The following is a 16,749-nucleotide window of genomic DNA, read 5'->3' on the forward strand; positions in this document are numbered from 1 at the left end:
CAAATTCCTGTGCTATGGAACACAGAGAAGGGAACATCTAGTCCCACAGGGTGTGGTGAGAGGAGGCTGTCTGAGAGGCTTCAAAGAGAAAATGAGACAGAAACTGAATCTTCCAGGAGCAGCAGTCATTCACCAGATTTGTAGGTGTGACACTGCGGTTGTCCCAGGCGAAATAAAAGCATATAAAAACACACAACAGAGAGAGGGGAGGAGGGAGGGAGGGAAGGCGGGAGGGAGGGAGGGAGGGAAGGCGGGAGGGAGGGAGGGAGGGGAGGAGGGAGGGTGGGAGGGAGGGAGGGAAGGCGGGAGGGAAGGGGGAGGGCGGGAGGGAGGGAGGTAAGGTGGGAGGGAGGGAGGGAGGGGAGGAGGGAGGGTGGGAGGGAGGGAGGGAGGGAGGAAGGAGAGGAGGAGGAGAGGGAGAGGGAGGAGAGGGGAGAAGGAAGAGGAAGAAGATGATGGCGGCAGGGACAGCACGGCCCTTTGTGCCAAACACTGCACTGTATGCGTATTAACCCATTTAATCCCACACCTCTGATGAAGCAGATGCTCGTATTTCCATATTACAAATGAGGCAGGTACAACCAAGAGATTGTAAAAGCGAATTTATAGTAAGCAAAAAAGTTAGGATTCAAACCTAGGCAATCTGCAAGAGAACCAGCCATTGCTACACATACTGCCCTCAAAACATAGTGATATAGTTAAGGAATGGGAAATTATTCAATTCAAGAAACTTTCACTGAACACCCACAATGGTCCAGGCACTATGTCAGGTGCTGGAGATACGGATATGAGAGATACAGAGGCTGCAAGGAGAGCCCCCTTCAAGTAGGGAAGACACCACATTTATACAATAATGTTAGATATGATCTAGAAAGGAACGAGAAATTGATTCTGTTGAGGCCTCAGGAATAAGACATCTCAGAAGAGATGATCACAGACGAGGGTTTTATAAAATAAACTGAAGCTCTCCAAGAATATTTGGAGATGTGTGAGATAAGAGAAAATATATATGGGTCTCTGCCTCCCATGCCCGTTCCTGGCACAGAGCTCCTCAAACCCTTGTAATTTCCTAGGTGATAAGAGCACTAGAAACATCCCTTGTTCTAATATTTGTCTTTGACCCTGACACTGACCCAGGTCTCCTTAAACTCCTGTAAATTCTTAAGTGGTAAGACTATTAGCAGCATCTTTTGCTCTAATGAGGTAACCCTGGTGGGCTCCTGGATGGGGGCTGGTCACCAGGAAGACCAAGCCATGCTGAGAAGCCCCACCCCCACCCATCAACACTTCTGCAGAAAAGGGAGAGGGTCTGGAAATGCAGTGAATAACTGACCACGCCTACGTGATGCGGCCTCCATGAACATCCCAACGGTATGGGGTCTGGAGAGCTTCCAGGTTGATGGACACATCCACATCAGGAGAGTGACACACCCCGACTCCACAGGAACAGAAGCTCCTGGGCTCAGGACCCCCCCCAGACCTCGCCCTAAATATCTCTTCATCCGGCTGTTCATCTGTACCCTTTATCATACCCTTTAATAAACTAGTAAAGGTAAGTACGCGTTTCCCTGAGTTCCGCGGACCACTCTAGCAGATTAACCAAACTCAAGGAGGGGGGTCTTTGGAACCTCTGATAACCTGGGCGTGTGAACTGGTATCTAAAGGCGGTCGGGGGGCATGGCAGTCTTGTGGGACTGAGCCCTTAACCTGCAGGATCTCGTGCCATCTCCAGGTAGATACCGAGCTGAATTGTAGGCCACCCAGGTGGTGTCACAGAGAATGGCCTGTTGTGAGGGAAAAACTTCCACACATCTGGTGACCAGAGGTGTCAGAAGTGAGATGTTTTGTGTGAGTAGTAAAGGAGATGCACAGGAAAGAGAAACACAGAAGGCAGGCAAGAATGGAGGTTTTCCCTATACAAGATGAAAGACAAGTTTTTCAAGCAGAATACGAAGTTTATACAAAGGCACGGCGTATGCAGGGAGATTTTAATTATTATTGTGACGGTGCTGATGTAGCAAAATAAGAACAAAACTGAAAAACTGAGAGGATGGTGAGTGGAGTCAGGATACAACCTGGGGAAGGAAAGGCAATTTCCAGGACAGGAAATAGAGCAGGTAGAGCTACAGTGGTGACTGGGACTGGGCAGTTAGACCCAACTGTTTTCTGTGCAGCAGACAGTCCATCTGGAGGGGAAGGGGGAACGGGGAAGTGGGGATGCCTGATGTCTTTCCAAGGATGAACCAAGAAAAACGCAACCAGTAGTGACCATTTTGTCATGTAGAGAAATATCGAATCGCTATCTCACGCACTTGGACCTAACAGAGTGTTGTAGGTCAATTATACATCAATAAAAACAAACAAAACATTGCTAAATCAAAAAAACAACAACAGCAAAACACAACCAGCTACCTCTAGGAATGTGAGGCAGGATGCAGCCAGGTGAGCGTTCCCTGACTCAAAGTTTAAAAAGTTGGAGACCACAGGCATACCTGAAAATTATTCTCTACTCTGAAAGCATTTCACTTTAGAACACCAGAAGTCCAATCAGATAACTTCTTTATCTTAAAAGTACTTAAAAGAGTACTATAATACACATACAGATGACCCCTGAACAACGTGGGGATTAATCTGCGTGTAACTAATCGTCAGCTCTCTGTATCCACGGTTCCTCCACTTCCACAGATTTAACCAACTGTGGACCGTGTACTACTGTAGTATTTACTGTTGAAAAATATATGCATGTAAGTGGACCCGGGAAGTTCAAAGCACATTGTTCAAGGGTCAACTACATTTTTAAATGCAGATACACAACAAGTATTAATTCTAACTATGTAAGGTACCATGGGGCAGCAGAAATATTATAGACACAGTTAAGTAAATAAGATATACTGTACCTTTAGGTGACAATGAGGTTTTAGATAAATTTAAATGCTTTAATCCCTTTGGGAGTTTGGCAAACTGAATACTTAAAGACGACACACCTGAGAAAGAAAGGGAACAGGGGGATTGTTAGAATTTTTAAGTTGTTAGGATTGCATTTGTTTTACAATGCCTGAAAGTTAACTTTGATTCCAATTAAAGTGATCGTTTTTTCTTTCTAATGTTAGACACTGTTTTCTAATCATCTACCATCATGCCTCCTTTACTTTCAGTCCTACCTATAGGGTAAGAGAAAAGCACAATTATCGAAACTTTACCATTAGAGATGTTTTTCTTTGGACCAAGTATTATCCTTTCCTCATAGTGCTATTTCAAATGCAAATAGTCTTGGGAAGAGTGATATAATTTCGACTCTTTTCTTTTTAACCTGTGTCTTAATGAGCTGATCACTCTTCTGGGTGAACGGATGCATGCTATTTAATTATTGTCAAGAAAAACAATGTGATGTTAACTATTCAGATAACGGCTTCACTTTAAGCAGATGACTTCCAATATTTAATTGGCTTATGGCTAACAACCTCAGACAAAGCAACAGAGCATGTTTTAAACTACCTTTAACCTACGTTTGGTAACATAAAATTAATCCCAAGGAATGTACAGTAATAAAAATCCGGTGGTCTCTAAATTTAATGGCCAGAGTGGGCTACTGTGAAAACCAGCTCACTCACCCAAGGACTGTAATGAACTCTTTTCTGGGAGGAAATAAGTAATAGATGAATGTATGCTCTTCCAACAGGTCCTTCAACCAACCTCCTGCTGTATCTGAGTTATCACCTTCCCAGGGGGCATGTTTTGGGAAGAATCCTAAAACAGTATTAACTGTATGGTCCCAAACTCCAGGCACCAATAAGGAACAACCGTGCTGGCTGCTGCCCTATCACATAACCCCAAATTACATATAAATTTTATCAATTAATACGTACTACTCTAGCAATAACCTAAACGTCATTCAGCTTGATGAAGCTTCTAGATGGGCATTTCCCCAAGGATGGTAGGGTACTGAGAGACCCTACCTATCTCCCACAGCATTTCCAAAATAAGTTTGACAATCACTGGATTAAATAATGGATTATTGGACAATAATGGATTAATGGACAATCACTGGATTAAATAATGGATTAAATCCAGTGATTAAATAATCACTGGATTAAATAACAGGTTTTTAAATTAAAAATATTTCTAGAGATTTGAAAATGTTAATCCATAATATTAATTGCAGAGAGGGAACAGGACTGATATTTAGTCAATACATTCTTGTAAAATGTATTGGGGTGGGAGGGGAGAGAGGAAAAAGATGGAGAAATTTTGAAAACTTTATTAATCCAAAAGTCAAAAAAAGGAAAAGGGAACAACAAAAAAAAGTGATAAAGAGAAAACAGATATACAGTAGATTGTCACACAAATAAATCAATAATTACATTAAATATAAATGTACTAAGTATTCAGACTAAAAGTCAAAGATGGATTAGCTAAACAATAATATCAGATGGCTTTGAGAACACTTAGAAATGCATGTATTCCAAAGTGAACCTAAAAGCATGGAAAAAGATATATGCTGCAAATCTAACCAAAAGAAAGCTAGTTTATCTGTAATAATATAAAACAAGTTAGATTTTAAGAAGTATTACTAGAGATAAATGAGATATTTCTTTAATGAAGAAGATGTAATAATTTTAAATCTGCACAATCTGAACATCACAGTCTCAAAATATATAAAGTAAATCTAATGGCAAAAAAAGAAAATACACGTATTATTATACATATATATGTGTGTGTATACACACACACACACACTCAATAGAGGGAGATTTTTAAACACATCTATGTCAGTAGCTGATAAATGGACCAAAAAAGCTATAAAATATACAAGATATCAAGAGCATACTGAAAAAAATCTATTTGATATATTTAAAACACTGTACTTAATAACTACAGAATATATTTCTTCAAAATACACAAGGAAAATTTACCAAAAGTGACCATCTACTGAGTCATAAAGCAAGTCTCAACAAACAGTATATTCCTTAACTTCTGTGAAATCATACAGAGTATATTTTCAAACTATTAGTATGTTCTCTAACTGCTACCATTACTATGGAATTAAGATAGGAATTATTTAAAAAATTACAGTTAGAAAAATCCCCCAATAATTAGAACTTAAGCAATATATTCCTACATAACAAATGAGTCCAAGAAAAAAAAATCACAATGGAAATCTTTTTAAAATTTTTATTTAAATTTTAAAAAATATGATATCCAATTTTGGGGATACAACTCAAGCCCTCCTTAGAGTGAAGTCTATACTCCTAAATACATATGTGAATAAAGAAGAAAAGCTGGAAACTAATTATCAAAGTATCCATCTCAAGATGTGTAAAAAAAAAAAAAACAGCAAATTTATCCTCACTCCATCCCTATAAACAGAAGGAAAGAAATAACAGAGAGAAGACATCATTAAACAGAAAGCAGTCATAAAGTAAGTAAATTTAACAAAGCTTGTTCTTCAAAAAAAAAAAAAACCAATAAAAATTAATAAATCCCAGCAAGACTTTAAAAAAGAGAGAGAAAGAAAAGGATCAAATCAAATTATATAAATCAGAAATGAAAACAGAATGCTAGTAGCGATCCTGCAGACACTACAAATAGAACTGAAGGGTATAAAAAAATCTACAGATCAAAAAATGTATCATTTTAGAAGAAATTCCACATGAAAAATACAACTTGGCAAAATTCACATAAGAAGAAATAATCTCCTCTATTTAAGAAAATAATAAATCTATTATTAAAAACCTCTCAACAAAGAAAAGCAAAAGAAGACAAATATAAAAGAGTATGTATTATATAATTCTATAGTGGTGAGGTTCCAGAATAAATAAAGCTAATCTATCATAACAGAAGTCAGAATAGTAGTTACCTTTTCCAGGTGGTGGAGGGGAAGGGTGGGGCAAAACAAAAGAGAAGCTTGTGTAGTGCTGGTAATGTCCTATTTCTTGATCTTTGTAGAGGTTGCATAAGAGCATCCTCTTTGTAAAAATTCATTACGGGATTTACAAACTTTTATCAATGTACATTATACTTCAATGGAAAAAGTTACTTCAGAAAATTAGGTACGGAAAATAACAGAGGAGAAAATCTAGATGTCTGTGGGTGGCAATGACTTTTTAGATACAACAGCAAAGGCACAGTCCATGAAAGAAATCATTGATAAGCTGGACTTCATTAAAATTAAAAAGTTCTATTGGTTACCAAGGAGGGGGGAAGGATAAATTGGGAGATTGGGCTTGACACACTACTATATATAAAATAGATAATAAGAACCTACTGTATGTCACAGGAAACTACTCAACACTCTATAATGGCCTATATGGGAAAAGAATCTAAAAAAGAGTGGCTATATGTATATGTATAACTGATGCACTTTGCTGTACAGCAGAAACTAACACAACATTGTAAATCAACTATATTCCAATATAAATTAGTTTTAAAAAATCAACAAGTTCTGCTCTGCAAAGGACAATGTCAAGAGAATGAGAAGACAAGCCAGAGACTGAGAGGAAATCTTTGCAAAAGGCACATCTGATAAAGGACTGTTATTCAAAATATACAAGAACTCTTAAAACTCCACAGTAAGAAAATAAACAACCTAATCAAAAAATGAGCCAAAGATCTTAATAGATATCTCACCAAAGAAGATATACAGGTGGCAAATAAGCATATGAAAAGATGCTCTACATCATATGTCATCAGGGAAATGCAAATTAAAACAACAATGAGATACTACTACACACCTATTAGGATGGCCAAAATCTGGAACACTGACAACATCAAATGTTCCAGGATGTGGAGCAAGAGGAACGCTCACTCATTGCTGGTGGGAATGCTAAATGGGACAGCTGCTCTGGAAGACAGTTTGGTGATTCCTTATAAAACTAAACTTATTGTTACCATGTAATTCAGCAATCACACGCCTTGGTATTTACCCATAGTAGTTGAAAACTACACGAAATTCTGGAAAAGGCAAAACTCTGGAGACAGTAGAAAGACCAGTGATTGCCAGGGGTTGGGTATGGGGGTGCATGGGGAGGAAGGATAAACAGGTAGAACACAGAATTTTTCAGGCAGTGAAAATACTCTGCATGATACTATACTATAATGAGGGATGCATGTCATGATACATTTGTCCAAACCCATTCCACACCAAGAGTGAACCCTAATGAAAACTATGGACTTTGGGTGATTACGATGCATTAATGGAGGGTCATCAATCGTAACAAATGTCTTAACTCTGCTGATGGATGTTGATAACAAGGGAGGCTATGCCTATGTGGGCCCAGGGAATATATGAAATCTCTCTACATTTCTCTCAATTGTGCTGTGAACCTAAAACTACTCTAAAAAAGTTAAGTCTTTAAAAAAATCTAGGTATGGAAGAGGAAAGGACACCAGATTCTTATTTTAAATATTGACAAGAGTTATCACTGACTACTCATGACCAATTCTTTCACGTATTTTTTCACTCAGCAAAGTATATGCTACGACAATGTTTAAAAATGGATATATATATCCCCAAATCATGCTGAAAATATCTGTTAGATCAAAGTTAAACTTCAAATTTGTTTCACTCAGGTTGACTTGAGTTGTTTTGCTTTGTTCTTTGAGAAAATGATAATTTCTAAACTTTCAATATTTTCTTTTGTGTCAGACACACCTGGAACACCACATAAAATTGTAAATGCCTACAACCAAATGAAAGGCCAGAATGGAACAATTATTTTACACTACTGGTGACACCCACCCATCTGTTCATTCCTTAATCATAAACTTCCTTTTAAAAAGGAAGGTAGACAAAAAAGAATAAATAATGCAACAATACTTTTCTCTAGAAATAGAACTATCACACCCTCAAGTAATGAAAGTAATAAAACGTGAAGCTCCTAAGTTAGAATAAAGGTGAATAAAGTCATGTTTGAGCGTTTATTTTAAACAAAGAAAGCAGCATTAAAGGTAAAAAGGACTAAAGTCTCAGATACAAGATTGTTCAGTTAAAGTATTTTTTACCTAATCCCAGACTAAGTTACTAGCTTCTTTTTTTCCTGATGAAATGTTTTGTTTTAGTTTCCTAGGCATCCACAACTCATAAATATATTATATTTCTTCTTTAAAGAAACACCCTTGCTAAGTGCTAATGGAATGAAAGGCATAACTGGGGCCAGTACTGTTCAGTTTTTTGAAAACGAAAAAACTAAATTCACTTTTGATAAAAACGTAACAGATTATTACACAAAGGGTCCTCCACTCTGGCAGACTTCAGAAATGGGGTCTTGGCAACATGAATGAATTGAGGGTGCCTGGCAGCCAAAATCTCAGGAAAAACAAAAAAATTAACCTGCCTTGTACTTCCTGAAGTCAGTTACTCAACAGTGCCATGGAAGAAACTGATCACCAAGAAAACATTTCCCCACAAAGAAAGGACAGAAGAGACGTTTTCAACCTCTGGCCAAAACTATTCAATTCTGCCCCCCAAATAAAGCAAAACTTAGCCTTCAGAGCTGTGAATTAAAACGAAATTTATCACCAAAAGCTTTCATCTGGACACTTTACTGGATGAATAACCCTTCTTGTAATTTATTTTTGTTTTACTATGTGTCAAATTTAGAAGAAAAAAATGGTCAAATTTTTATTTCTCCTTTCAAAACAAAACTATTATCGAAATATTTATGACTAATAAAAAAGTAATTATAAAATGTTTAGAATTATAATTTGCCATCTGATGTAATTAACTTCCTAAGACAGGAAATTAAATTTGACATTGCAGTTTTAACCCATTAATCATGCATGTACTTAAAAGCCTATGACAATCACATATAAAACTCTAAAATTTTGATATTCTGGAATCAGTGTGATTCACATGGTTGGAAAAAACGGTTTAAGGTGGGTCCTGGTTGACCGGAAGCATAATATTAATAATTTAACAAAATCCTGCTATGGAGTTCTAGCAACATGATACAGGGAAACAAAAGACCTCTTTCTTGTCGGTTAGAAAGCATATAGATTTGACACTGTAGATATCAGAACACAGGTGAGAGTTAAAATCTTTAGATTTCTACTAATTCCAATGGCTTCCCTGGAGAGTTCAGAAACACTAAAAAAAAAAAACTAAGTAAATAAATAAAACACGATGGAGTATTTCCATTTCAAAAATAAGACTGAGAGAAAGAGATTCAAGAACTAGGAATATAGGAATAAAAGACTAGTGGGAAAAAACTGTCAACACACTTAATTTTTGAATGCCCTAAAATCCAAATCTATGCAGTTTTTAAAATACTGTTTTACCCTGTATAACCATAAAAATATCAATTAAATATGGCTGAAATCATGACTCTAAACAAAAGTACTTTCTGCTGAGTAGCTGTCACACAGAAACCTGGCCTCTTTAAATATCAAAGATTAAGAATTAATGATTAGGGCTTCCCTGGTGGCGCAGTGGTTGAGAGTCCGCCTGCCGATGCAGGGGACATGGGTTCGTGCCCCGGTCCGGGAAGATCCCACATGCCGCGGAGCGGCTAGGCCAGTGAGCCATGGCCCCTGAGCCTGCGCTCCGCAACGGAGAGGCCACAACAGTGAGAGGCTCGCATACCGCAAAAAAAAAAAAAAAAAAAAAAAAGAATTAATGATTAAGAAAATGCATGACGTGCTATGGAAAAAGCCAATGTTTTCCAAATTGCATACACAAAATTATTTCCTTACACTTCCAAGGGAAATCTAGACAGCCAAATCAGAAAATCCCAACCACAGTATAAGAGGCTGATTGATCACTAAGGCAATTCTGAACAAGAGTCTGTCGGTACTAGGTATGACTCTGCAACTTTTCCAAATTATGTAAACATGGTTTCCTCATCTCTAAAGGGGAATAATAACATTTGTGCTATTTAACTTCACAAGACTATTTTATGAATCAAATATGGTAGTAAAAGTTAACACTTATTGAGAGTGCATAGTATGTGACAGGCGATTCTTATGGCTTTTATGTGTATTATCTCATTTAATCCTTAGAACACCGTTATGTAGGAGGTGCTATTATTATTTTAGAGATGGGGAATCTGAGGCATAGAGAAGTTAGGTAACTAGTCCAAGGAAACTCAGATGTAAAGTAGAGAAGCCCAGATTTGAACCTATGTATTTTGACTCCAGAATCCACTGGTATACACTGAGATATGAAAGATCTACAGCACCCCAAAATGCAAGGGACAATTCTAGAATCTATTTATCTTGTCTCATCCAGAAAATCAAATCAGAGCCACCACCAGATGGCTGGAGAAAAAATAAAATATTTGGGTGCTTCAGGTCAACATTTCCAAAAGAAAAACACTCCAAGACAGGATTCTAAATCATCTTTGAACAAAATAATCCAATTTAGAACAAAGTGAGGGGAGGAAATAAGGACAGACATTCCTGATGAGGCTAAGATCATAAAATCTAGGATAACTGGGACGGGTAACTAGGGAGAACAGAATACAGAGCTTGTGACATTTAGGGAAGGAAAGTGTGTGAAATGAGCAGAGAGAGAAGAGCTGCATTCCCCCAAAACACTCAACTTTGATCCAAAAAGTCATCAGATCCAAAGGATTAGTCACGAGGTGATGACTGAAACACCCTGGTTCAGATACTAGGTCAGCCCAGAGGACTCACCACAGAACTAGTTAATGAAGTTCAGCTAGAACAGGGAGTTTGAAGCCTTTTCAACCATGACCCACATAAAGAAAGAGATCTGTCATCATGATGCAGGAACCTCATACCAAAATAAACACATACACATGTAATAGAAAACTAAAACCCAAAATTTCCTGAACAATGCACTCTGATATTTTCTATTCTATTTCTTTTTTTTTTTTTTTTTAATGCTTACCAGGTCTTGACCCACAATCTGAAAACACACTGGGCTAGAAGGCCAAGAGCAAGCTGGGGCGCAGGGCCGGCCCCACAAACAGGATAAGAGAAGTTCCTGCCTGTGTGTGGTCCGTTCACTGCCCTGTGGGGCTCTCGCAGAGCGGAAGCAGGGCATCCAGCATTGGAAACGTTGCCCATACACACTACACCCCTCCTACTAAATCATACTTCAACCTCCTCCACCCCAAGCCCCTTAGCAACAGAAGGCTGCCTGTCCTCTGCACATGAGCCTGACAGGGAAGCTGAGCTGTAAATATCAGGGCTTTGCTGCATCAACTTTCATATCACAAAGCAAGGAGCCAAACTTCCTCTCTAGAGTTTCCAAATAAGTCCCTGAAAGAATGGTTCAGGTACAAAATCAAATTCCACTTGGTGCTTAAATTCCTCAGAATTCGAGGCTGCCAAACTGCCTTGTGTTTCTTTGCAATTCCTTGTAAATAATCTTCCTGGGCTCGGTCTCAAGACTGAACAATTCAATTGCAAACTCCTCCCCCATGCTTTTTTATTGTTTTCCATTGAAAAGCTCAGGAAAAAAGTCATGAACATTTTTCCCTATTTTGAAGTTTCTATAAATATTTTACACTCAGTTGGATTTCTTGTGGACTTTCCATCCAGGAGCAGAAAAGCTACCAATCACTTTCAGATATTTAGCCTGGATGAAAAAAAAGCCCGTAAAGAATTTGTGTTCAGGAGGGTCAGCCCCAAGAGTGAAAAAAGGTGGGGAATACAGGTGTTGGCAATTGTCCCAGGGCACCGGCAAACACAGCGACGAATGAATCAGAGGGGGCAGAAACGTGTCAGGAGTGTCAAAACTTGAATGTAAGTGAGCAGAAAACACCCCGAAGAGTCGGTATCTACGCATCAAGCTGTGGAAAACATCCTTGGAGGGATTCATGGTTCTAACACCTGGGAACAGACTGCAGGTAGGGGAAAAGATGCACAGAATCAGGTCACACAGGTAGGAAAGTGGAGCAAAGAGGCAGAGAAATGTCATCTCTGAATACATGCTCTGACTCTGTACAAAAGAAATCTCTATAAACTTCACCATGGTTTTCAACTGCAATTTAAAAACCACAACAGGCAATTCGATTAAATGAAATCAAATTTAAAGAAAATATTTATTGATTACGTACAAGGTCCTAGGCTAGATGTAGTGTGTCTTTGAAGGTTAGGAAAGAATGACGGACGGAAGTAGGGAAGAGAACTAAGCTGGTGGAGAAACATCCACATCTAATTACAATGCGGCAGAATGAAGGAAGCACTGTTGCAGGAGTTTAAACCAAAGGAGAGGGTCCAATAGACAAGGCTGTCCAGTAGGGCTGCACCTCAGGGCATATGATGCACATGACAAGAAAGATGAAGGGCCTCAGACTCATTCTGCCCCTCACTGCCTCCCAAACCCAAACAGTAACAAGAGGTCTTTGGGGTCTGGCTTCTTCAACTGAGTGTAACGTTTCTGGGGGTTCAACCGTGTCTTAGGCAGGATCAGTGCCACGTTCTCTCATGCTACTGAGTAGTGTTTCACAGTACAGATACACCATATTTTGTTTATCCCCTCACCAGTAATGGGCATTTGGGTTTCCACTTTGGGGCGATCATGAATAACACTGCTATCAACATTCATTCACGAGTCTTCTTGTGGACATACGTTTCATTTCTCTTGGGTAACACCTAGAAGTGGAACTGCTGGGTCATCAAGCAAATTTGTGTTTAACTTTTTTTTTTTTTTTTTTTTGCTGTACGCGGGCCTCTCACTGTTGTGGCCTCTCCCATTGCGGAGCACAGGCTCCGGACGTGCAGGCTCAGCGGCCATGGCTCACGGGCCCAGCCGCTCCGCGGCATGTGGGATCTTCCCGGACCGGGGCACGAACCCCTGTTCCCTGCATCAGCAGGCGGACTCTCAACCACTGCGCCACCAGGAAAGCCCGTGTTTAACTTTTGAAGCAACTGGTTAACCAGTATCCGAAGAGGCTGCCCCATTTTACACTCCCGCCAGTAATGCATGAGTTCCCATTTCCCACATCCTCTCCAACGCTTATGTTGATTATAGGCAAACTATTGGCTCTGAAGTGGTATCTCAATGTGGTTTGAATTTGTGTTTGCCTGATGACTAAGGAGTGTCCCTTACTGCACTCTGGATTTCACATCCTTAGCAACTGGCATTTAACAACTACTGATTTTGTCCTGCCAGTAGAGAAAAATGTTCGAGTCCCTTCCATCTTAAAAACAAAAGCCAAACAGACCTCATGTCTATAAAAGGTGATCTATAATGGTTTCCACTTTGTTATAGTCACCTCTTTGTGGCATTCGACTAATAGAACAGTTGTTTTTCTTAAAGAAAAGACTAAACCCCAGAGAAACTCCTGTTGCAGGGATATGTCTCCATTATTTTCAGCTTTGCCCTATATATCTATGAGAGTGTCTTTCATGTGAACTAGTTTTCCAATTCAGTCTCAACCTTCCTTTAGGTTCACTACTTCAGAAGCTGTGAAGTTCCTCTTCGAATGTTTGTTTGGAAACCACATGGGTATCTTTTTCAATGAAGAACAATGTCAATATCAGGAATAAAAAAGCAGAGCTGAATGTCTATATCAGTATCTTCAGCTCAGCTGAATAATTAATCCTCATCGAATATATCACATCACAAGATGAAAGGCCCTTATTCAACAATGCTGCAAAACACCTGCAACAGATAATGAAAATGAAGTATTCCCTCTAGAGATAAAGCTACTTCATCTTAAACCTCATCCTACTGTGAATTCAAACTCTCAAGTTTCACTTTCTAAACCTACTGACTCTTCCCTCTACTCACACAAACACTTGTAATGAAAACTTCTTTTGCCTCAGCATGAAATCTAGTCCTTCAACTTCTCTCTATTCTTACATTCAAATCTTGTTAAAAATTTAAAAACATTTGTGATGGTCAGAATCGTAAGATGGTCCTCAAGATTCCTGCCCCCTGGTAAACACACCCGCTATAATTTCTTCAAGTGTGTGGGCAGACCAGTGAATATGCTGGGATATTATGAATGTGATTAGGTTACTAATCGGTCAACTCCGAGTTAATCAAAAGGGAGATTGGGGCTTCCCTGGTGGTGCAGTGGTTGGGAGTCCGCCTGCCAATGCAGGAGACGCGGGTTCGTGCCCCGGACCGGGAAGATCCCACGTGCCGCGGAGCAGCTGGGCCCGTGGCCATGGCCGCTGAGCCTGCGCATCCGGAGCCTGTGCTCTGCAATGGGAGAGGCCACAACAGTGAGAGGCCCACATACCGCAAAAAAAAGGGAGATTGTCTTAGGTGGGTCTGACTCAAACAGGTGAGCAGACTGAAAGAAAGAGCATCAGAGAGATGTGCTTCTGCTGGCCTGGAATGCGAGGCAGACAGGCATGTTGTGAGAGGAGGGGACTACATGGCAAGGACCTGAACACAGCCTCCAGGTGTTGGGAGTGGTCCCGGGCAAGCAGCGAGCAAGAAAATAATGACCTAGTCCTACAGCCTCAGGAAATTGATTCTGCCAACAACCAGTGAGCTTGAGGAAGACCCCAGGTCACAGGTAAGATCACAGCCCCAGCTAACAACTTGATTTCTGCCTCATGACACTGAGAACCCACCTAACCTCTACCCAGACTTCTGACCCCAAAACACTGTGTCATAATAAATCTGTGTCACCTTAAGCGGCCAAGTTTCTGGTAATTTGTTACCCAGCAATAAAAAACCAATACAATAGTTTAAAAATAATATCCTCTTTCCAAGAAAGACAAATACCGTATCACTTATACGTAGAATCTAAAATATGACACAAATGAACATATCTACAAAACAGAAACAGACGCACAGACATAGAGAAGAGACATGTGGTTGCCAAGGGGGAGGGGAGGTCGGGGAGAGGGATGGACTGGGAGTCTGGGGTTAGTAGATGCAAACTATTTCATCTGGAATGGATAGACAACATGGTCCTACTGTATAGCACGGGGAACTATATTCACTATCCTGGGATAAACCATAACGGAAAAGAATATAAAAGAGAATGTATATATGTGTATAACTGAATCACTTGGTTGTACAGCAGAAATTAACGCAACATTGTAAATCAACTAGACTTCAATAAAAATAATAAATAAAAATAATATCCTCCTTTCCATCTGTGTCACTTCAAGAATAGCTTATCAGCTGATAAAATTGTAGCACGAGTATTTTCACAAAAGGGTGGAAAGAATTAGAAGCCAACAAGAGCATCAGCAGTATTTATACCATAATTACAACTAAGCTTGACACTATTCTCCAGGCACGGCTCAATTAAAACTCCCTAATCCTCTTACAGTTCTGGCATCAATGGTCACGTAGATGTTACGGTACCTCGATCCTCCAGTGGGTTGCCAGCAAGGTTAATGGTATGGAGTCCTGAGTTGGGATTATGTGCTAGAGCACTGGCCAGCTTTTGTGCAAAATCTCTGCAAGTAAACAAAACAGTCAGATGAAATAACACAAAGTGTAAAACTGCTCAAATAAAAAAGTTAAAGCTAGAATAGCTAGGGTGAAATCTAAAAAGAGAAAAGCATTCTTTACAATATTAACCTATATATCATATATTTGTTAAGAACCAATCTATTTACCCTAGTTCATATCCTCATTAGAGTCTGTAAAGCCATAGCTAGAATATGGTTCATCTTGATCAGTCAAAATCTCATTCAAAAGAAAAAAGAAAATATATAATTGCCCCTTTAAAGACACACTGCAGGATGCTATTAGTAGTACTATTTGGCTCCTTCATGACTTAAAAAACAAATCCTGAACTGAACCTGCTTTTCATGAAAAGTACAGTAGGCTATTCACTGTATCCGTTCTAATTTCATGCAATAATCATGAACGCAAAACTGACTGCCCTAATCATTGAATTTAAAGGCTACAGTCGCTAGCACTATATTTTAACAAAAGTCAAAATCACTATTTCAGGTGTGTTTAACGTAAAATAACGCACTAAGTGCTATGATTATGAAACCGTCAACCCTCCTCATGTAGTAGCAGTAAAGTCTTTACTCCAGCAGATTCAAACTCGCCTGCCCCGGTAAGGCTTGGGTATTGGTTACTGAACCACTAGATGAAGATTATTTAAGTGTGAATTTGAAAAGGGAGAGAAATGGCTAAAACAGCTCAAAACAAAGCAGTAACATCTTATGAAATGTGTTATTACTATGACTACCATTAATGATACTAGCAAAAGCTAACGCATAGCATCTATAATATGAAAGATACTTTTCTAAACACTTCCCAAGTATTAATTCATTTATCCTTACTACCATATTCTATAAAGGAGGCATTATTATTATCTCCACCTTAAAGATGAAGACACTGAGGCACAGAGAACTGAAACAATTTGCCCAAAGCCATCAGGCATCTGGCTCAAGGGTCCATGCTCTTAACCACTATACTTACGTACCCTCAGAAATACCATGTGACACAACCGCAAAAGATGTTAGAAAATCCTTGACCTTCATGATAATGATGGGGATCACAGGGACTTTTTTAAAGAAAGGAATACACTATACTCTATATGTGAGTAGCCTAACGTTTTTCTCAAAACTATACATTAATTTTAGAGGAAATGGCAAAATGTTTTAAAGCAACACATTCATGTATTCAGGAAATACTCACGTTCTAAGTCCAGCGTTTTCCAACACCAGTTCTTCCAGTCGATTGGACCTACTCACCACCCTCAAGATCTGTTCGCAGACATCAGTGGACTATAAGAGAAAATATTGTTTGACCATGTCATAGGTCTAAAAATAATCTCACTTCACTGTCATAATCTATGCAGATGCAAAGTTTTTGTTAAATAAATCATTCATTCGACAAACTATGAC

General features: G+C 39.2%; 1 protein-coding gene across 11 annotated transcripts in view; it reads right to left on the reverse strand.

Annotated features, from left to right (window-relative positions):
• Positions 1–16,749, reverse strand: part of CARMIL1 (capping protein regulator and myosin 1 linker 1) — a 318,638-nt gene that overhangs the window by 124,567 nt on the left and 177,322 nt on the right. For all 11 annotated transcript variants that reach the window (XM_049715468.1, XM_049715467.1, XM_049715466.1 and 8 more), the window contains 3 exons: positions 16,541–16,629; positions 15,245–15,339; positions 2,898–2,984 (listed from right to left, as the gene is read on the reverse strand). In XM_049715468.1, coding sequence (XP_049571425.1) covers positions 2,898–2,984; positions 15,245–15,339; positions 16,541–16,629 — 271 coding nt within the window. The remainder of the gene's footprint in view (positions 1–2,897; positions 2,985–15,244; positions 15,340–16,540; positions 16,630–16,749) is intronic.

The sequence above is a fragment of the Orcinus orca genome, chromosome 10 (assembly GCF_937001465.1).
Source record: "Orcinus orca chromosome 10, mOrcOrc1.1, whole genome shotgun sequence".
Taxonomy (NCBI): domain Eukaryota; kingdom Metazoa; phylum Chordata; class Mammalia; order Artiodactyla; family Delphinidae; genus Orcinus; species Orcinus orca.